Consider the following 22,058-nt stretch of genomic DNA (forward strand, 5'->3'; position numbering starts at 1 on the left):
CTGTAGAAATTCACCAGTGTTCCTTAGACAGCACCTTCCGCATCCATGACCACTTTTATCTAAAAGAGCAAAGGCAGCAGATACATGGGAATGCCACCACCTATAAGTTCCCATTCAAAGCACCCACCATCCTGACATTGAAGTATATCACAGTTTCTTCAGTATTACAGGGACAAAATCCAGGAACTCCACCTCAATGGCATTGTGGGACTACCTACAGCAAATAGACTGCAGCAGCTCAAGAAGGCAGTGCACTAACACCTTCCCAAGGGCAACTAGGGACTGGCATTAAATGATGGCACAGCCATTGACATCCACATCCATGAATGAATAAAAAATCAGTTTTGCTGATCTTGTTTAAGACTCTACTTAGACCTCAGTAATGTGTGCAATTCTGGGCACCATACTTTTTCATAGAGTCCCTACAGTGTGGAAACAGGCCCTTCGGCCCAACAAGTCCACACCGGCCCTCAGAGCATCCCACCCAGACCAATCCGCCTATAACCCACCTAATCTACACATCCCTGGACACTATGGGGCAATTTACCATGGCCAATCCACCTAACTTGCACACCTTTGGACTGTGGGAGGAAACCGGAGCACCCGGAGGAAACCAATGCAGACACGGAGAGAATGTGCAAACTCCACACAGACAGTTGCCCGAGGGTGGAATTGAACCCGGGTCCCTGGCACTGTGAGGCAGCAGCGCTAACCACTGAGTCAGAGTGCCGTACCAAACTTGGGAACGATGTGAATGCATTGGTTGGAATGTAGAGAGGTTGATAAGATTTAGCTCCAGGAATGAGAAACCTCAGCTGTGAAGATAGATTGGAGAGGTTGGATTTGTCCTCTTTTGAGAGGAGACAACTAAGAGGCAGTTTGATAGAATTTTTCATAATCATAGGGCTGGATGGGGTAGTTAGGGATAAATCTCCCTCTCAGACCGAGTTTGAGAACTGGAGGGCACAGAGAAAAGGGAACTTGCAAAAGAAACAAATGTGATGTGAAAAAGATACAGTCAAGCGAGTTGTGAGTCTGGAACGTTCTTCCTGGAAGTGTAGTGGAGGCAGTCTCCTGTCAAGGTATTCGAGGGCTTTCAAAATAGAAACAATATTCAAGGTTATGGGGAAAAGAGAGGAGAATGGCACTAATTCACTGTTCATTCAGAGAGCTGATACAGAAACAATGGGTCAAGCTGCCTCTTCCTAATCCTGATTCTGTGCACTGGGACACTGATTTCTTTTCGCCTCAAAGCTCTGCAGTCTCTTACCATTTTGATACTTTTCCTGCCAAATTTTTCACATTTTCTCATTTTATACTCCATTTACCAGATATTTGCCTGCTCACTTAGCCTTTTGTAGCCTCCTTATGTTGTCTTCAGAACTTACTTGCCTGTGTTCGTCGATGACATCTGCAACCATAGCTTTGATATCTTCATCCACGTATTTTATTTAAACTTTGAAGGGTTGAGACTGGCACTGATCCCAGTGACACACCGCTGTCAAATCTTGCCAATCAAAAAATGCCAGTCTGTTAGCTTTTGCACCATGTCTTTATATTTAACAATACCCTTTGGATATGGCAGCTTACTACGTGCCCTCTGGAAATCTTAAGTACGGCACTAATTCTCCTTTATCCATAGTACACTTAATTCCTCAGAGACCTCAAAAAAGTTGAGATTTTCCGTTCTCAAAACCACATTGTCTCTACCTGATTATCTTGAACCTTTGTAAGTGCCCTGCTATCACGTCTTATCTAATAATAGCTTCTAACATCTTCCCTATGACAGATGTAAAACCTGTGGTTTCCTTTTTGAGTACTGTTTTCCCTGAACCAGTAACTTTTTTAGAGAATTAAAAGCAATGGATCAGTTATGTCACAAGCCCCTTCTTTTAAGATGCTGAGTTCATCAGAACACGGGGACTTAACAGCCCACAGCTCCAACAATTTGCTTAACAGCCTTCCCTTGCGATTGTAATTTTCTTGCGTTGCCTGATTTATGGCTCTCTCTGGAATACCTGCAAAATACCTGTTCATCTTATAAGACCATAAGAAATAGGGGCAGGAGTAGGCCGTTCAGCCCTTAAGCCTGCTGCACCATTCAATAGGATCGTGGGTTCATCTGACATCTGCCCATGCCTGATTGGCCATTTCTTCCTTATTTTCAATTATTAATTTCCCAGACTCCGTTTCTACAGGCCCAATGCTCACTTTAACTGTTTGTTTTCTTTTTTTTAAGTATCTATAGAAACTTAATATTCGTTTTCATATTTCTAGCATCTTTCTCTCATACTCTAATTTTTCCTTCCTTATTAATATTTTAGTCAGTCGTTGCTGGTTTTATATTCTGTCCAGTTTTCGGCCAGCTATAATCTTTGTGTGAGTATCTACTGTTTCTTTAAGTTTGGTAATATGTTTAAGTTCTTGAGTTAATCTTTCCTTGGAATTTTCTTTATTGTTGAAATGTATCTGTGCTGTGTATTTTGAAATATCCCCTTACATGTCTGCTACTATATTTCTGTCAACCTTTCCCAAGTTCACTTCAGCTAGCTGTGCTTTCATGCCCTCATAATTGCCTTCACTGAAGTTTTAACGTGCTTATCTTGGACCCACATCTCTCCAAATTGAATGCAACAGTCAATCATTTGTTGTTGCCACTATCTGCAGGGATACATCACTCTAAGGTAATTAATTACTCTTAGTTATAATATAGTCTGCTCTCTGCTTTGTTTAGGGCATGCTGTTCTGCCAAAATACCTCAAACATTCCAGGAATTCCTCACCTAAGCAACTTCTGCCCGTCTAACTTTTTCAGTCACTATGTAGATTTAAAATTCCCCATAATTACCTTTCTGGCATGCTTCCAATTTTTCTTCTTTTATGCTCTGTCCCCCCCATATGGTTACTGTCTGGGGGGCTGTATACCATTCCTACAGGTGACCTCTTGCCTTTATCATTAATCAGCTCTGCCTAAACTGCTCTACTTCCAGGTTTCCTGAACTTGGATCATTTTCCCTAAGTTGTGTGATTGTCATTGTCAATTATCAGAGTAATTTCTCCACTTTTTCATAGCTTCCTGCATATATTCAATGTTCAGGTCCCAGTCTGTTTTCTTAAAGCTGGTCTTTAGAGGCTATCAGATAGTATTCATGAACTGATAGTCGAATTAGAAATAAACAGTTGTTTCAAATGCTATTTGCATTCAGGTACAAAACCATTAGTTTAATTCATTGTTTTGATTTTGTAACCTCTCGACTTATCTGTTGATTTAGTCTTCGATTGTGCTCTTTATCCGTTCCGGCCATGGTCTGCTTATTTCCCATGCTCATACCTTTCTTTCTTGTCTCTATTCTTTAATTTGCCACATTTTCCTAAAGTTGAACCCTTGTCCCCCACTATTTAGTTTAAAACGCTCTGCTTCTCTCATTATGCGACCCAGACTGAGTAAGTTACATTTGATCTCATGCACGTATGGCAGTCCAACTGATGAAAACTTCAGCTTTTTGTGTCTGGTGTACTGTTAGTTTGGTCAGTACATGTTTGAAGCCTTTCATATTGATCGTAGTCAACATAATCTTAGTAGGGCAACTGTAATTTATGTATTTACTGAATTGATTGTTGCAATATGATATTTATGTGCTTTCCTTTATTAAGTGCGGCTGACTGAGATGCCCAAGAAGCATTCCTTCTGGTTGTACAAGCATAGCCGTTTCTCAGTCAAGTGTAAGAGCTTTGTGAACCCAGCACCTGAGAAGAGTTTGTATTTGGCCATTGCCTTCCATGTGCCCAAGATATCCTGAAACACTTCAGAACATTGTCACTTTTTAGAGAGAAACAGCAGCAATTTGCACACATCAGAATCCCACGTAATAATTTGCATCAGATAGTTTACAAGTCCCACAGTGAAACATGCTAGGTCCTTTGAGGCACGTGAAGCAGTTTATTTCAGAAGTAAACAATAGAACTGTCATTTGATTTATCTTTCTGTATATCTGTAGATTAGCTTTAACCTTTAAGTGATCTCACAGGAAATAATTGCACCAACTTAAGGAATGTAAAAGTGTTTTTAATGGAAATAAGCTCTAAAAATAAAGCACAACATTTTGGAAAAGCCCCTCCTGCATGAATTGAAGAAAATATGGTTACAGCAGAAGGAAACTTTGGTTTGTCCCTCTGCGTTATATTGTCATACAGGTTAAGAGATGGTTGTTTGATTTGATAAGGAACCACACATGAAGCTACTTAATAAGGTAAAGGCCTGTGATGTTCGGAGTAGTATATTTTCTTACATATAAGATTGGCTAGCTATTAAAAGACAGAGTTACAATAAAGAGGGTGTTTTCAGGATGGCAGCCTGTAATTTGTGGAATGCCACAGGGATCAGTGCTTTGATCTCAATTATTTACAATATATATTAGTGACATGGATGATGGAAGTGAATGTACTATAGCCAAGTTTGCAGGTGCCAAAAAAGTAGGTGGGAAGGCAAATGTTAGGGATGACACAAAGGGCCTACAGAGAGATCTGGAAAGCAGTGAGTGGGCAGAAGCTTGGCAGATGAAATACCATGTGAAAAATGTGTGGTTATATACTTTGAAAGGAAAAATAGAAGAGCTGAGCATTATTAAAATAGGGCTAGACTGCAGAAAACTGCAGCACAGAGGGATTTGGGAGTCCTAGTGAATGCACCTCAAAAAGTTAGTGTCCAAGTTCAGTGGATATTAGGAAAGGCTGTTGGAATATTGGCCTTTATTTCAAAAGGAATAAAAATAGAGTAGTCTTGCTAACAAGACACTAGTTAGATCACATCTAGAGTACTGTGAACGGTTTTGTCCCCCTTAATCCAAGTAAAGATGTACTGCATCAGATGCAGCCTAGAGACGGTTCTTTAGGTTGGTCCCCTGTATGGAGGGATTTTCTTATGGGAGAGGATGAGTGGGTTGTGCCTAAACTCATTGAAATTTAGAATGAGAGGCGGCCTTATTGAAACGTACTAGATCTTTAGGGGTCTTGACAGGTAGGTGCTACAGTTATTTCTCCTCGTGGAAGAGTCTAGGACCAGAGTAAGGAGTCACCCATTCAAGGGAGGGATGAGGAGTTTTTTTCTCTGAGGATGTGCAATTCTTTACGATACATAGTTATCAAGGTCACTTAATGTATTTAAGACAGGGATAGATTTACATTTCTCAAGAATTATGGGGAAAGGGAGGAAAGTGACGTTAAGTATTATCAGATCAGCCGTTTCCTAATTAAACAGTTTTGAAGGGCTAAATGGCCTCATTGGGCAGCACAGTGGTTAGCACTGCTGCCTCAAAGCATCAGGGACCCGGGTTTGATTCTAGCCTCAGGCGACTGTGCGGAATTTGGACATTCTTCCCGTGTCTGTGTGGATTTGCTCCAGTTTCCTCCCACGTTCCAAAGATGTGCAGTTAGGTGGATTTACCATGCTAAATTGCCCATAGTATCCAGGGATGTGCAGGCTAGGTGGGAAATGCCATGTTACAGGGCTAGGGTAAGGAGGTTGGGTCTAGGTGGGATGCTCTTTGGAGGGTCAATGTGGACTCAATGGACTGAATGGCCTTGTTCCACATTGTAGGGATTTCATGATGATTCCATGAATTTTGCTCCTGAGTCTTGTGGCTTGATCCTTTTGGTCTGTGCTGGTATGACTGACTTGAAAGGAAACCTCACTACTTCACAGGAGAAAAGAATTAACCAAGACTGCTTCTCTAAGTTTGTACATGACCACAATTTCTGTTGGATGTTAGTTGAGATGGAATTGGGTAGCGCATTCTCACCAGTCTGAATATGTAATCTTGCATGAACACAGCGTGACTCCTTGGATAGGAGTCTGCTGTTGATAGGAGAGAGGAGGAGACTGTTTCATCAAAAATGCATGAGGCTTACGGTCGTGTGAAAATGTCACTAAATCAAAGTACATTGAGTTTTGACATGTTGAGAATATGCTTTTATATAATTTATCAGCACAGGGGACTGAATTTAAATTTCCCCTTAGTTTGCATCAATATCCTTGCTTATTAGAAGTACGGTTTTAAGTAAACCATTTCAAACGTGACACTTCTTTTCAATTTCACATTTGTAACTTATTAAATCCTTAGATTTCCTTTTGGCTGTAATTGAGAAATTAATGCCTACACTCCTTCCCACCTACTACTTTGCCTGTTTCAGGTTATCATCATTTTCACCCCTCTTCGCTGAGACGATGACATCTTTATTAGCCAGTCCTGAGCTGCACTCCTTGCTTTGTGTCTGCATTAGCATCGGCTTATGAACTCTTTTTGCAAGCAAAAACTAGATTATTGGCAGCTTTGCTATCCTTTGTGAATTCACACAAATTGTCACCCTCATCCGGGTTTACAGTTAAAATGAAGCGTAGAGCAATTTTAAATTTCCCTTCAAAGACAAAATCAGAAATTGTTAGAAAAACTCTGGTCTGGCAGCATCTGTGGATACAAATCATAGTTAACTTTTCAGATCCAGGAGAGAATTCCGTTTTGAAGGAGGGTCAGTCGACCTGAAACGTAACTCTGATTTCTGTCCATCGATGCTGCCAGACCTGCTGAGTTTTTCCAGCAATTTCTGTTTTTGTCTTTGTTTCTGAATTCCAGCATCCGTAGTTCTTTTAGTTTTAAATTTCCCTTGTTTTCCAGTTTACGGTCTTTTTTAAAATAGTGGACCTCCGTCATTAGATATTCTGTGAATATTTCTTTGACGTCAGTGGCTGTCAGTATTCTTTTGAATTAAGATTTTATGGTTGTTGTCTTTTAATACAGTTTTGACTGTGTTGTCACCAGGCTGACTTGGCACCTTTGTATCAATTTATTAAGCAGATTCATACACAGCCTAGTTTCATTGATTTGAGTAGCTCATTTTTGGTTGTCACAGGCACAATGAGCAAAATGGTATCCTGTGTTGTAAATTTTCAAAATTTTCTATGAATAAATCTCTTTATTCATTGGCTGTATTAAGGTATGGTACTTGAAGGGAAAAAAGTTAGTTTAATGCTTTGCATGCTATTGGCGTGTGTTTTAGCTGAGCAGTTATTGACGAGTGTTGCCAATTTTCTGACCAAGCATCCCCATTTGGATCAACGTTTTCAGTTATTCCTGTGAAGTATCAAACTATCCAGGCTTTGATATTAGCTGTTACAGAGATAGTAGGAACTGCCGATGCTGGAGAATCTGAGATAACGTCAGCTTTCCTGCTCCTCTGATGCTGCCTGGCCTGCTGTGTTCATCCAGCTCTACACCTTGTTATCTTTGATATTAGCTTCTGTCTCATTGTCGTCTGTTGGATATTTCTTGATTTTGGAGCATTCTCAGTTCTTAACATTTCCTTGAAATAGATATTGTTTATCACCAGAGGACAGTTGTCCCTGTTTCCTTGCATTGCACTTTTTAGAAAAAAAAAACGTGTGAGTTATGAATATTGCCGAGACAGTAGTCAAGCAGGTTTTCATCTTCTGTTTGTTGACATGAGAGAGGTCATAGATTTACTCCCGCTGTACATTTTATTAAATGCACCGTCATGTTGCATTCTGAAGTGACTAAACTGTTCATTGCTCCTGGTGACATGTACCATACATAGTAGACTGGCATAAACCATGACCATTTCATTGACAATGTCGCAATCACTTGGGGTTTTCAGTGAATTTTACAAAACCAAAAGACTGATTTGTTTACAAAATCTGATTTTATAGTTTTTCTTTATCTGCAGCTTGTGCATTTCTGATTCACATTTGGCCTTTAGCAAATTACCCCCAGTCATATCAGGTCTTCAGCTTTCCATGGATGGATTTCCTTTTCTGGACTTCCCACTTGTAGTTGCTTTGATTGCATAGTATTTACCCAAGCTGTGTTTCAGTTTAATTCTAGCCTTAATAGTTTAAACTTTGGGCTTAATTATGGCATTTCTAGACATAGAAAGTAAACTTGTGTGTCACACTATTTGATGTAAATGGTAATAACAGAAGATCTGTTAAAGTCGTGGTAATAGAATACTCGTATCCAGTTCTACTTGATGGTGAAATTTGGAATAAGTTTTTGACATCCATGTGTTCTGCTGAGAATAGGACTTTCTGCTTATTTTGAGAAAGAGAAGTGAGTTTGGCAATCAGGTTTGTAATAAGTGGGTTTCATTCTGTAAGATTCGTCTAGCAGTAATGAGAAATTCTATTAAGTTGCACCAGTTATTCAGCCAACTTGCCTCATGACTTGTTGAAGCATTGCTAGGAATTGTCTTTGCGTGCAGACCTTGCTTCCTTGAACTTTAAGTGGAAACTGAGTTTTCTGATGAGCTAAGGCATATCCCACCCTCAATTTGGTTTATAATCTCACTGAGATTACCACTTTACAGTTGTTCAACTTGCTTTGGATTTGAGTGCCACATGGTAGGGACCAGGTTATCGGTTACAGTTGCACATATTTGTGTAACCTTTGGTTCACCCATGCATTTTCCCTATGTCCAGAAAACAATTGTTCTGGCAACATGGTCTGAAAGAAATGTTCTAAGTGAATTGTGGCTGAAGGTCTTTGCTCCTGGCCCAGATGTTGAGTGCAATCTGATAGGATTGCGTGCCATCACTAGGGAAAGATGACTGAGCCCTGATCCAGCATCCAATTTAAATTCTCAATCCATACTTAGTGTAACTAATGTTCTTAACATTTTCACAAGACTAGATTTCCAACGGTAAGTGCATTTCCAGCCAGATAGTAAAATTATTCTGTCAGATGGATAGGATCCCAATCTTTCTGCAGTGACTTATTACAGATTTGACGCTGTTGTATGTTTATTTTTGTATACTTCAAATGTGATTTTATAGCCATCCTGAATACTGCAGTAAATGTCCTGGCAGAAATGAGCTCCATTCTCTGAATGAATTCTCCATTTAGATTTGATAAATGAAAACTTAGAAAATGATAGTGATAATGTGTAGAACTGATGGGGGGATACCTTCTTTTTCAGGAGTCAGACATATCCATCAAAAATATTTTACTGTGGATGTTCTGTTAGACTGACAACTTGCTCTTCCTCTGGGTCAAATGCCCCATTTACATTGCATTGAGAATCACCTTTTGTGCTATCTGGAAGTTCCTATTCATTCAACATTAAAGTTATTATTTTCTCTCGTGATGGTGCATTGACAAAACCTGATTTCAAGATGACATCCTCGAACTTTCTATTCCAAATCAGTGATACAGTGGCGCCCTTTCAGTCTTTTTATGTGTTTTGAGACTGTTGAATTCCTTGCCTTTTGGATCTTGGGTTTCCCCTTTAAATTTTGATGCGTAGCTCTTGGCCTTTTACATACTGCCTTTCTTATTGGGGAGCTTTGAAATTACTAATCATTCATATTAACCTTGTCACATAGTCATGACAGTTTATGACATATGGCTGAATACTAAATAGTGACGTCTGAAGAAGACGATAGGTTGTTTGAAAAGTTTCAGTGAGCAAACTCCCTTTGAAGCAACAGCCTTGAGGTCTCCATCAAATGCTGAATACGATTCTGGTGTTTATGAAATTGCTGAGCCGCAGTGAATGAGAGCAATGCCCTTGTCTGGCTTATTGGAGCTTAGGACATGTTATCATTTACCAGCAGACTGATTGCACCTGCCCATGTCGGTGTAAAGAAGTCTCTTCTCCTATCTCCTCATTGTGGAGGAGGATGTGCATAGTTTTGTACAGGTTACAATGTTTAGTGTATCAGAGATGTCAAATTATAAGTTATTAATATTAGAGAGACAGCCCTATGGTGTACTGCTTTGCTTTAAACTTTTAATGTAGAGCAGTTATTTCTATTCAGCTAATCGTACACCACTGATAAATTTAATTTTTTTTAATTCATAACTCTGGTCATAAATAAAGGACTATCAGTGTGATTTTGATTTGAATGTGATCACACTTGTTAGGTGTTTTCCAAAAATGGCTATTTGATCAAAAGAGAACTAAATGGAAATTATGGCTTATTTCCTGGGATTTGGGTTTTGAATCTTGATTTAATAGTGTGAAAGTCCTTATTTCCACCACCTGTTTTTAGATCTTAAGTTGATAGCATGGCTATGCCCATATTACAGACTTTATAGTCTGACCTTTGTTGGCTCTAAAATGGTAATCTTGCTTAGGAGGCCGCAGGGGTGGTTGTGGGAAATTGGCATGTCACACAGAAAGGGTAGTCCTTGCATTCAATTTTAACATGTTTGTGACTGCTACTATCTCTGGGTGACATGAGAAACTTGGGTGGTCATTTGCTGTTACTGCTGTCCCTCATTTTAACTCAGTTCACCTCACCATCTCCTTTGTACCCTCAGCAATTAAGTGTCTTGTTTTCTTTTGTTCTGTAGCAGTTGACCAACCCAACAAGGATGTCCGTTGCGAGTTCTGTGGTGAATACTTTGAGAATCGCAAAGGGCTATCGAGCCATGCCAGGTCACATCTGAGACAGTTTGGTGTGACAGAGTGGACTGTGAATGGTTCACCAATTGATACGCTGAAGGAGCTGATGAAGAGGAAAGGAAAGCCTGAGCCACTTAGCCATGAATCAGTGCAGCAGGAACTGCAACGAGATCCTGAAAACTACCTGTACGAGGAGAAGCCAATTTCTAAGCCATTCGGTCAGCTTATTAAGTCATCTGGCAAGGAGGTGCAGCAAAAGCACCTGACATCCACAGCAAGAAAAGTGTTAACTTATATGCCCAGCAGCCAACATGCGACTGGGTCACCACTGGGCAAGAAGATACCTATGGGTTTTGTGTCAACTGCACCACTAAAGAAACCCATGCTAGATGATAGAAATCTGACACCAGAATTGAAACCCAGCTATGCTCCAGGGTCAGGCTTGTTTAAGCCAAAGGCCACATGGTCCCCGCAGGAGAAGGTGGCAACGAGTCCAGTAATAGGTAAGGCAGACTTGTTTGAATACTCTTAGTTTCTCTTTGGTATGATAAGGCTGTACGTTTAAGTACAATCAGTTGGTCATCAGATAAGTAACTCCTTTGTACCTCCTGGCATTGCTGCTTGCAAGAAAAATTTCCAGAGATACCCAGACTTCATTGTTTTGTTTTGTTTTTTCTCTTCCCTATGGTGTGGCATAATTGCTTGCTGTTTCTCCTCTGCATCTTCTGAGTCTCACAGCTGAGATTGGGGAGCTCATTGTGCAGGAATCCTGCTATAAGTCATGGTGCAGCGCATTGCAAATGCAATACTCTGCAAATGCTGCGCTTTTGCCCAGGTTTTACTGTGAGTGATTGCTATAGTTCCTGGCCCATCTTAGTAAGGAGTTTGGAAGGTTCACAGTTATTTGATTTTTGTTTTCTTTCCCCTAGATCTGTTTGCAGGATGTGGATGATATGGGGCTCTGTTTATTGTGCAACTCACTCACCCTGAGAAATCAGTAAGCTGCCTTCTTAACGTGACTGGCTTGTTAGGCCACTTTCAGAATGCATTAAGTGTCAACGTAGTATGAGACTAGAATTGAGTGAGCCAAACCAGGTTGGGGTGCCTGCTGGGAAGGATAGTTTCTGTACAAAACTAAGACACCTTTTCAAAAAAAAAAAAAATCCAATTTTGTGGTTTCTTTTTATCAGTTGTGTTACTGGGGGCCAGATAACTGTAACAATCTTCTACCAGCCACTTTATGGATTGTTATCTTGTTCAGTTTCCTCCCAAAATAATATTTCAGAAAGATGTCAATTTCTTCTTACATGAGGCAAAATTGACATTGATGCTGTGGTTCGCTGCGATTTTCTGTATGGCGCACACTGACGTGGTCACACAGTCAAGCTCAGCTCGGTTAATGCAGAAGGACAGCAGCACGGGCTGCTTTATACAGCTTCCCTGGAGAGAAGGTTTCTTGTACAACTGAAAGGATACTGGCGTGTGAAGAAATATATCTGACAAGGTGAAGTTTTCTGGATTTCTCAACACATTAGCAATGAGACAAATTAGTTCACAAGGTTTACTGATCCCAAAGGGATTATTTATTCCTGCTGTTAAGAAAAAAAATTGGCCAGTACTGGGCTCCAAATCTTTTACATTCTGATGTTGTCGCTGACCCAGAACTTCCACCTGAATACCTTTGTACTCTGGGAGAAGTTCTCGATTTTGAGTTTCTGTATTTACTCAATTCTGCTTAATTCTTAACTTTAGAAATATGCCAGAGGGGGAGTAACTCAGTTAGAGATGAGAAAGCTTTTCCATCCCATTAAACATAATCAGGGGTTTCGATTGTAATGATGCCCTTCCCATTTACTGTTATCTTGCATGTATTCTTGTGAAATCGTTCACAATTCCACATTTTCTAATGGTACTGAGTATTCAAAGCTGGTGGAAGAAATAAATGGGAACTTCACTTGTATAAGGATGCGGAATAAAAGACTATCTTTAAATAATTACCATTGTGAAAAGACGCTTTCTTGTTTTATCTGTTTTTTTTTCCAGTTTCTCTCTGTCTCCTTAAGGCACTAACTCTTGCTGAGTTACAGGACTAAGGGTGGGCGCAGTCCTCTGTGAGTGCATCCATCACATGGAGAACCCTAAACTATCCACAGATTTAACCACAGATGGCATCGCAACTGAACTTAATCTTGACCTCACATGCATATTTTCTAGTACAGGTCATTGTATTGTGAGAAAGAATGGGAATCTGAGCAAACTTTCTTTTAGTGCCCACCCCACCCCCATAAGAATTCAACTCACGTTACAGTGCTCCCACTGCTCTCCTTAAAGGAGATCAGCTAACTCCATTCCAGGACTATTCCTGCTTAGCATTTCACTGACCATTTCCTTTACCCACCAGAACCAAAATGGAATCTGTTATAATGTACCTCTTTGCAAATTCCAGCATTGTCTCCTGGGACTTTTTCTCATCGAAGTTACCGAAAGGTGATCAGAGATTCATGAGTGGTGTTCAAAATGTGTAGGATGGGTTGAGTTATAGGAAAAGGCACAGAGGTTTGTGGAATTTTACCCAGACCAGTGGGGTAAGCATAGTCAACTTTAAAAGGAAACTCAATAGTTTTTCAATAAGGAAAAGAGCACAGGAATGAAAGTGGCTAAGCATTTATGTGCTGGCACATTCTCAGTGGCCTGACTAGAATCCTGAGCTGTAACATGGTTAATTTGGCAAGCACAGAGAAAACCACAGTCTTTGCCATCAGGACTGTTGAACATTAATTTGGCTTAAACAGATGGCTGCATCACTAAACAGCCAGAGTCACATTAACACATTGATTTGTGTCCTGGTCTCTTCCCTGCAGCCGCAGATACTTGCTGCGAATTGTGCGGCCACTACTTTGAAAACCGGAAAGCTTTAGCCAGCCATGCCAGAGCCCATCTCAGACAGTTCGGGGTGACTGAATGGCACATCAACGGTTCACCGATAGACACCCTGAGGGAATGGATCCGCCAGAAGCCCAACATTGGCACGGGTGCTTCCCTGAACTGTGTGCAGGACCGCCCTCTTCCAAAACCCATCAGAAACAATATCAAATCTGTGGTTAAAGAGCTGTCGGGGGACCTGTGTTCTCTGCCAGGGGGTAAGACAGTGAAGTTGGAGCCAGTGCAGCCCAAAACAGTAGAGCTGGGGTTTCCGGCCTCACCGGTACAGAAGAATCCAGAGACAGAAAAAATGCCTCCGACAGAGTGCTACATCCCCACAGATCTGAGCCAAGGCAGCATTACTGAGTGCACCCCGAGCTCCTCTATGCCATCTGAGGACGATGAGCCACATCCAAAGAAAAAGAGAAGTAAGTTTGTATTCAGTATTTGAGCAAATATTTTATAGAATTTAAAAAGAACTACAAAAAAACCAATTGGTCACTTGTTTCTGTGCAGTGTTCTCATCTTAAAGGTGTAGGCTGTTCAGTTATGACCTACCACTTTAAGAGCCAGTTCCTGTGAAGCCCTTCCATTTAATTTTAACATAAGGCTTCTTTATTACGAAAAAAGTTGTAAGGACATCTAATTATTATAAAAATGTTTTTGCTTTTCCAAAACCACAAAAGGCTAAGTGGGTGATGGGCTTAGTTTGATAAATAGATAATCTCCAGGACTACTTGACTGATCATGATCATTGTGGCAGCAGCTAACTATATAACCCTTATTTAAACCATCAAACCTGAGTTACATCTCAATGTTGGATGAGGCAGTACGGGTTGAATGAGTACCCTCTAGTTGTCTGCTATTAAAGGAACACGTACCTGACCCCATGTAAATCAGTTGGCAGGTTATACAATCTCGTATTTCGGTATAGCGATAATGTTTACGTAGTTTTGTCAATTATTGTAAGCCCCTAAGAAAAATGAGTAACTTCTGTTCCGGTGATGGCAAATTCAAGAGAATTTCATGTCTGATCTATCTTTGTTTTGGTATTTGCCACCTTGTTTTGACATGAGTTCATTGTATAATGCTCAACGATTGACATATTGATACTGATGCCCACTGCAATGAGTTGTACTTTTATTTATCTTCACGATTGTCAGTTAAAATCTCTTGACTAGTTATGCATGCGTTTTTAAGTGCAGCATAAATATACTGTTCAAGATAGGTTTAGAATTTTTATGAACCAGTATTGAAGAAATTATTTCTAGCGACTTTTTCCAGAATTGCTCTATTTCCTTTCCCTAAAATTGAAAGACAAAGAGGTTGGAGAGTTTTCACCTGGGACAGTGAATCAAAGAATAGTGTGTTTAGAGTAGTAGAATCCTATAGCCAAGGAAGAGGCAATTTGGCCTGTTTCTGCTTTTGCAGGCTGTCAGAGAACTTTAGTCACAGTCCCCTAGTCTTTTTCCCACTGTGTATTCTTGGTGCTCCTAATGTTACTAGGAATGGCGATGGTGATTTATTTTCAACCTCTGCTAATCTACAACTGAAGTTGCATTCAGAAGTAAAACCAGAAAAGTACTGCAAGGTTGATAATGCAGAATTAAAGATGCCTTGCTGCAGTTGTATACATTCTTGGTGGGAAATGCACCTGGAGTATTGAATATAAGTTGGTCTCCTTATCCAATCAGAGATATCTTTACCATAAAGGGATGCTGCTGTACAGTACTAAAATTCTGAAGCATCCAGGATGAATTGTCTTATTCCCTTAAGACTTTCTTTATCCCTCTTATTGTCCGTCTTGAAAGTTGTAACTCAGTCTGGATTGCACTTAAGAACAAGAGTAGGCAATTCAGTCCATCAAGCCTTCCTAATATTTTAGATCATGGCATCTCAATGATGTTTTCCCACAACGTCTCCATATCTCCTAATGTCATTAGTCTCCAGAAGCCTACTGATGTCTGTTTTGGATGTCAAATTATTGAGCTTCAGAGAATTCTGGTGTAGAGATCACCCTTTGAGTTCCTCCTCCTCTCAGTCTTAAATCAGTTTTATCCTGAAATTTACCCCTTGGTTCTAGTTCACCAACCAGTGGAACATTGGATCTATATCCACCTTTTCATTCCCTGATTTCCCAGAATTTTCACTCATTTTATATCATTTTTCAAAACACTAAGATATGTAATCCTCAATATCTCATCGTGAGACAGTTCCACCATCACAGATATTAATTTGGTGAATTGCCATTGCACTCCCTTCGTGGTAAAGATATCTTTGCTTGGATAAGGAGACTAACTTACATACAATACTCCAGGTGCATTTCCCACCAAGGGTCTATACAACTGCAGCAAGGCATCTTTAATTCTACATTAGCAATCTTGCAGTACTTTTCTGGTTTTGATTTGTACAGCCAAGTCTTGACTTTATAATCATGGTTGCCATGATGCAGGATCACAGGGGAACAGATGGAAGTGGGAGCATTTTTTGCTCACCCTTCTCCTTCCCTAATGCCCCATGCTCTCAGTGAAAACTTGAATAGTGAGAGCAGCTGTCATTTCAAAGTACCATGTTAATAGTACACACAAAGTCCATCCTGGCCAGCAGAAAAGTCTAAATAATTATGTTTATCCTATGGGAGTTAAACCAGAGTTTCAGGCCCTAAGGAAAGATATACTGGCATTGTAAGCAGTCCAGAGACGATTCACTAGGTCAATGCCAGATATGGAGGGATTTTCTTATGAGAAGGGATTGAGTAGATTGAGCCTGTATTCCAATGAATACAGAACAGTGCGAGGCAGCCTCATTGAAAGATACAAGATTCTTAGGGGACTTGACAGGGCAGTTGTAGAGAGGTTGTTTTCCCTTGTAGGAGAGCCTAGGACTAGAGGGCGTAATCTCAGAATAAGGGGTTGCGATTTTAAGGTAGAGATGAGGAATTTCTTCTGAGGGTGAACCTCCATGCACCTATGGAATTCTTTACTTCTGAGGTCTGTTGAGGCTGGGTTATTAAGAATATTCAAGGCTGAAATCGTGGGGGAATCGAGGATTATGGGGGAAAGGTAGGAGGGTAGAGTTAAGGATTATCAGATCAACCATGATCTCATTGAATGGCCTACTTCTCCTCTGTCTGTGGTCACTAATTGATCCAAAATAAATAAAGGCATGAATTTATTTAGGACTTTTCATGCTCCATGTTTCAGAATGTTTTATTTGAATATCTAAATACCTGAATATATAGCTAGCACAGCACCTACCTGCTTTGAGCGCATATTTGGAAAATTTCAGAAAATCCAATTCTGTAATAATTTATAGTCAGTGCACCTAGAGTTTACACCTGCACTGTGACATAATAATGTTACCTAAAACATTAAATAACTCTCCCCTCTCTGAGCTGTGAAAGAAAATAAATTACAGATAGGCAGGAGTTACTGATAGGTTGTTGGATAATAGTTTAGGTTTCTTTGCTGGATTTTATCATTTGAATCCTTAAGTTGCTGGTAGTCCTATTTCTCTTCCTTAAAATATAAGTTACAAGACCCAAGCACCTTACAATGTAGTTGTTCAGTAGTTAATTAAAAGTTATTTCGGTCAGATCCTTTACCAATAAATGTTCAGCACTTTGCACAGAGATAACCAAATGCTGAGGAACAACTTTCTGTAAACTAAGATGATTTGGGTTCATGAGAAACAGACTAGCATGAGAGCAATGTCGGAAACCCACCAAGTGTGTGAGGAATGCAGCTAGCTAGTTATTACTACCCTAAGTCTTCAAAAAGATCAGAGTCGGTGAAAGGATATCACATTCAACTGCTCCATTTTGATTAAATGTATTATGTGGCTTGACCAAAGATGATTGTGATTGCATTCTTTTTGTTAAAACGCACACATCATTACCCTTCTATATGTTGTGAATGACATTTTAGAATTTAAGATTTTCGTTGTTACAAAGTATTGCCATTATTTGTGACGTCTCTAATATTAGAATTGTATGTTATACTATTGTTAGTATTACAATAGTAACAATGTTCTCAGTTTACCAAGGCAAATAACTAGGAAATTTTTTTTTGGTCTGTTGTGTCAGGGCAGTTTCAGACTTGACTGCAACACGTACAATGCATCCATGGTCAAATAATCTGTTAAATACGCTGTCTAGATTATGCATGAATACTTACCTTAAGCGAGGTATAGAAGAACCAGTGGAATTTGTGTATTTGCAAATATGCTGTCATTTTTCCTCCATTTTTGAAATACTCCTGTGAAACCCCTGGTATAGCTTACATTTATATGGCACCTTTTAAAATAGTGTTGTTGTTGAAGGATTTGCCGTAGGCCATGGAGCCATTTAAATAAATTATGGCTGATGTGTACTGCTATTTCTTCCACCTACTTTAGTTCTATATCCCTTTTTAGACTCCCGTGTCAATGGAAGAATTTTCTCTGTGTGCTCTATTAATTCCATTCAAAGTACTAATTTCTGGGGCAATTTTTCTGTTTTACAGGGAATACCAACTTTAGTTTATATAACCTCTTACAATTCAACATTCTGGCGAATCAACATTGTACTCTTTAAAAGCTAAGAAATCCTTTCTAATTTGGAATTCTCAGAACTGTGCACAGGACTTAAGACCAATGTTTCCTCTACATGAAGCATTCGTACAGTAACTGAAATGTTCCCATGCCAATTGGCATGGTTTAAGTTACTGTGTGTTCACAGCTGGACAACGAAAATGTAAATGACCCGTGCACAGGGTTACTTCAGACCAGCGCTAAATATAGCTGCAATAAAACTACTTCCTCTTCACATCTTCAGCCCTCCAAAATATGAGGACTAGCCTTTTGAATTTTTTTAATGTAAATGATCACTGCATACTACTGATCTTTGTACAAGGACCCCTGAAATCCCTTTAGATTTCCACTGTTCTTGGCATTTCACTATTTAAAATTACTCTGTTGCATCCTTTCTGAGCCATAATGGATAACCTCATGCTTACACATATTGAAATTTCTTTGCCACAGTTCTGCTGACTTTTCAATTAATGACACTTTGTAATTTTATGTATTGTATGTTTCCATCTACACTATTTAGTTGCAGCCAATCTGGTTGTCATTAGCAAACTTGGATATGTGATTTTCTGTTCCGCTACCTTAGTCATTAAAGATACAATGAATGGTTGAGGATCCTTGTGGGATACTGCCTGTTGCTTTCTTCCAAATTGAGGACTTAGTCATGTTTACTTACACTCTATTTTGTGTCACCTAACAAGTCACATAACCAGATCAATAATTTACCTTCTCAGAGTCTCTATAAGCTGCATCCATAGACTATTTAGATAGATTTATTGTTGTCACATGTACCATGACACAATGAAAAGTTCTTTTGCGTGCTCTACAGGCTGATCATATCATACAAACAGCATCAGGGTAGCAAAACAGAGTGCAGAACAAAATGTTACAGTCGCAGTGATGGTGCAGAGAGATCAGTATTAACATTTGAGAGGTCTGTTCAAAAGTCTGATGCCAGCGAGCATGAAGCTGTTCTTGAATCTATTAGTACGTGTATTCAAACTTTTATATCTTCTGTTCTTCCACGGAAGAGCGTGGAAAAGAGTATTCCTGGGGTGAGAGGGGTCTTGGATTATGTTAGTTGTTTTCCCAAGGCAGCCGGAAATATTGGTAATTAATGGGTGAATAGCTGGTTTACGTGATGGACTGTGTTGTGTTTACGACTCTGTAGGTTCTTGCAGTCTTGGGAAGAGCAGTTGGCATACCATGCTGTGATGCATCTAGATAGGATACTTTTTATGGTACATCTATAAAAATTACGAGTCATTGTGGACATGCCGAATTTCCTTAGCCTCCTGAGGAAGTAGAGATGTTGTCGTGTTTCTTGACACACATCAATGTGGATGGACCAGGAGAGACTGGTGATCATCACTTCCAGAAACTAGATGCTCTCGACCATCTCCACCTCAGCACCGTTGATGCAGATAGGGGCGTGCCTGAAGTCAGTGACCAACTCCTTCATTTTGTTGACGTTGATGGAGAGATTGTTGCCTTTACACCATGCTGCTAAACACTCAATCTCTTTCCTGTATTCTGTCTTGTCACTGTTGAGATCCGACGGACAATGGTGGTGTTGTCAGCAAACTTGTAAATGGAGTTGGGGTGGAATTTGGCCCCACACTGGAGTGTACAGAGTGTATAGTAGGAGCTGAGGATCTAGCCTAGCAGAGCATTACTGTTAAGGATCATGGTGGGGGGATTATTTTGAGGAAATAACTAAAGCAGTCAATAGGTTCATTTGACATGCGCTATTTACACATCTGTTGATTGTCACTAACCGATTAAAATGTCTCTTCAAGCACTCAGTCACTCAATCCTTAAGTAGAAACTATAATTTTCCCTCAATAGATATTGGACTGATGTCCTGGTTCCTTTCTCTTGGCCTCCTTAAAGAATAATTAAGGCATCAACTGTTAGAGACATGCTTGGAACTTGCCGATACTTTGTCCCAAGTGGAGGTTCTTCAACTGTGACTGTAGACGATGAGTATCAGCAGAAGGGAGACAACTTTACAATTGCTCCCAGTCCGTTCCCTGTCCAACACACACACACACACACTGTCTCCAAATTGGTAGTTGCTGAATAGTAATCAGGAGCATTACCTTTTTCTCCTCCTCCTCGATTCAAAGCATGGGAATGCTGCTGCTAGTTTTAGTGCTGACCTCCTTGCTTGATTTTAGCTACCTCACTTAACACATGGCCATTGAATTAGGTTTATATTATTAAGAATAGTCAAATCCAGTTTTTTGTAATTCAGTTAGGGATACAAACCGTTTCCGATGAGACATTGATCTATCACGTAAATGGGCAAGAAGTTGGCGAATGGAATACAATATGGAGAAATTAGGAAAGAAATTAAACAAGGAATTAGAAGGACTAAAAGGGGTCATGAAAAGTCACTAGTAAACAGGATTAAGGAGAATCCCAAGACTTTTTATACATACATAAAAAGCAAGAGGGTAGCCAAGGAAAGGGTTGGCCCAGTCAAGGACAAAGGAGGGGATCTATGTGTGGAGCCAAAAGAGGTCAGTGAGGTCCTAAGTGAATATTTTGTGTCAGTATTCACCAAAGAGAAGGAATTGGTGGAGGATGATCTCGGGGATGGAAATTTTGAATTCCTAAGCCAAGTTGCTATTAAAAAGGAATAGGTTTCTGCGTCTTAAAGTATTAGGGTAGATAAGTCCCAGGTCCTGATGGGATCTATCCCAGAATATTGAGGGAGGCAAGAGGACAAATTGCTGGCGCATTGACAGACATCTTTGAATCTTCTTTGGCCACAGGTGAGGTCCCAGAGGACTGGAGAATAGCCAGTGTTATCCCATCGTTTAAAAACAGTAGCAAGGATAATCGAGGAAAATACAGGCTTGTGAGCCTCACGTCCGTGGTAGGGAAATTATTGGAAAAGATTCTTGTGGACAAGCTCTATATGCATGTAGAAGCAAATGGACTTACTAGCAATAGATAGCATGGTTTTGTGTGGGGGAGGTCGTGCCTCACTAACTTGATAGAGTATTTTGAGGAGATGACAAAGATGATTGAGGGAAGAGCGGTTGATGTTGTCTGCATGAACTTCATTAAAGCCTTTGACAAAGCCCCTAATGGCAGACTGGTACAAAAGGTGAAGTCACATGGTATCAGGGTGAGCTGGCAAGGTGGATGCAGAACTGCCTTAGTCACAGGAGATGACAGAGTAGTGGTGGAAGGGTGCTTTTCAGAATGGAGGGTTGCAGCTGGTGGTGTTCCACCAGCATCAGTGCGAGGGCTTCTGCTGCTCATGGTCTACATAAATGATTTGGAGGAAAACATAGCTGGTCTAATTGGTAAGTTTGCAGATGATACGAAGCTTGGCGGGAGATAGTGAGAGGAATTGTCAGAGGATACAGCAGAAGATAGATCAGTTGGAGACATGGGCACAAGAATGGCAGATGGAGTTTAATCCGGACAAATGTGAGGTGATGCACTTTGGACAGTCAAGTAAAGGTGTAAATTATACAGTGAATGGCAGAACCCTTAGGAGTATTGATATGCAGAGGGATCTATTTGTGTAGGTCCACAGATCACTGAAGTGGCAGTGCAGATAGATAAGGTAGTAAAAAAGGCCTCTGGCATGCTTGCCTTCATTGGAAGGGGCATTGAGTATAAGGGTAGACAAGTTATGCTGCTGCTTTTTAGAGCTAGTTAGGCTGCACTTGAAATCTTGCTTACAGTTCTGGTCGCCACAGTATCAGAAGGATGTGGATGCTTTGGAGGGGGCACAGAAAATGTTTACCAGGATGTTGCTAGGTATGGGGGATTTTAGCTATGAAGAAAGGTTGAATAGACTGGGTTCGTTTTCACCGGAACACCGGAGGTTGAGGGGCGACCTGATAGAAGTTTATAAGATTGTGAATGGCATAGATAGAGTGGAAAGTGAGGCTTTTTCCTAGTGTGGAGAGGTCAATTACTAGCGGACACGTGTTCAAGGTGCATGGTGGGAGTGGGTGGGCGTGCAGTAAGTTTAAAAGAGATATGCGAGGCAGGTTTTTCACACAAAGGGTGGAGAGTGCCTGGAATGCGCTGCCAGAGGAGGTGGTGAAAGCAGACATCGTAGCAGCATTTGAGAAACACCTGGACGAATATGTGGATAGGAAGGCAACAGAAGGATACGGATCCTGC

At 40.3% G+C, this 22,058-nt stretch overlaps 1 protein-coding gene across 1 annotated transcript in view; it reads left to right on the plus strand.

Annotated features, from left to right (window-relative positions):
* Positions 1-22,058, plus strand: part of LOC109933312 (WIZ zinc finger) — a 116,343-nt gene that overhangs the window by 69,214 nt on the left and 25,071 nt on the right. Inside the window, exons 8-9 of the mRNA XM_048617828.1 lie at positions 10,364-10,918; positions 13,277-13,765. Coding sequence (XP_048473785.1) covers positions 10,364-10,918; positions 13,277-13,765 — 1,044 coding nt within the window. The remainder of the gene's footprint in view (positions 1-10,363; positions 10,919-13,276; positions 13,766-22,058) is intronic.

The sequence above is a fragment of the Rhincodon typus genome, chromosome 38 (assembly GCF_021869965.1).
Source record: "Rhincodon typus isolate 14 chromosome 38, sRhiTyp1.1, whole genome shotgun sequence".
NCBI lineage: Eukaryota > Metazoa > Chordata > Chondrichthyes > Orectolobiformes > Rhincodontidae > Rhincodon > Rhincodon typus.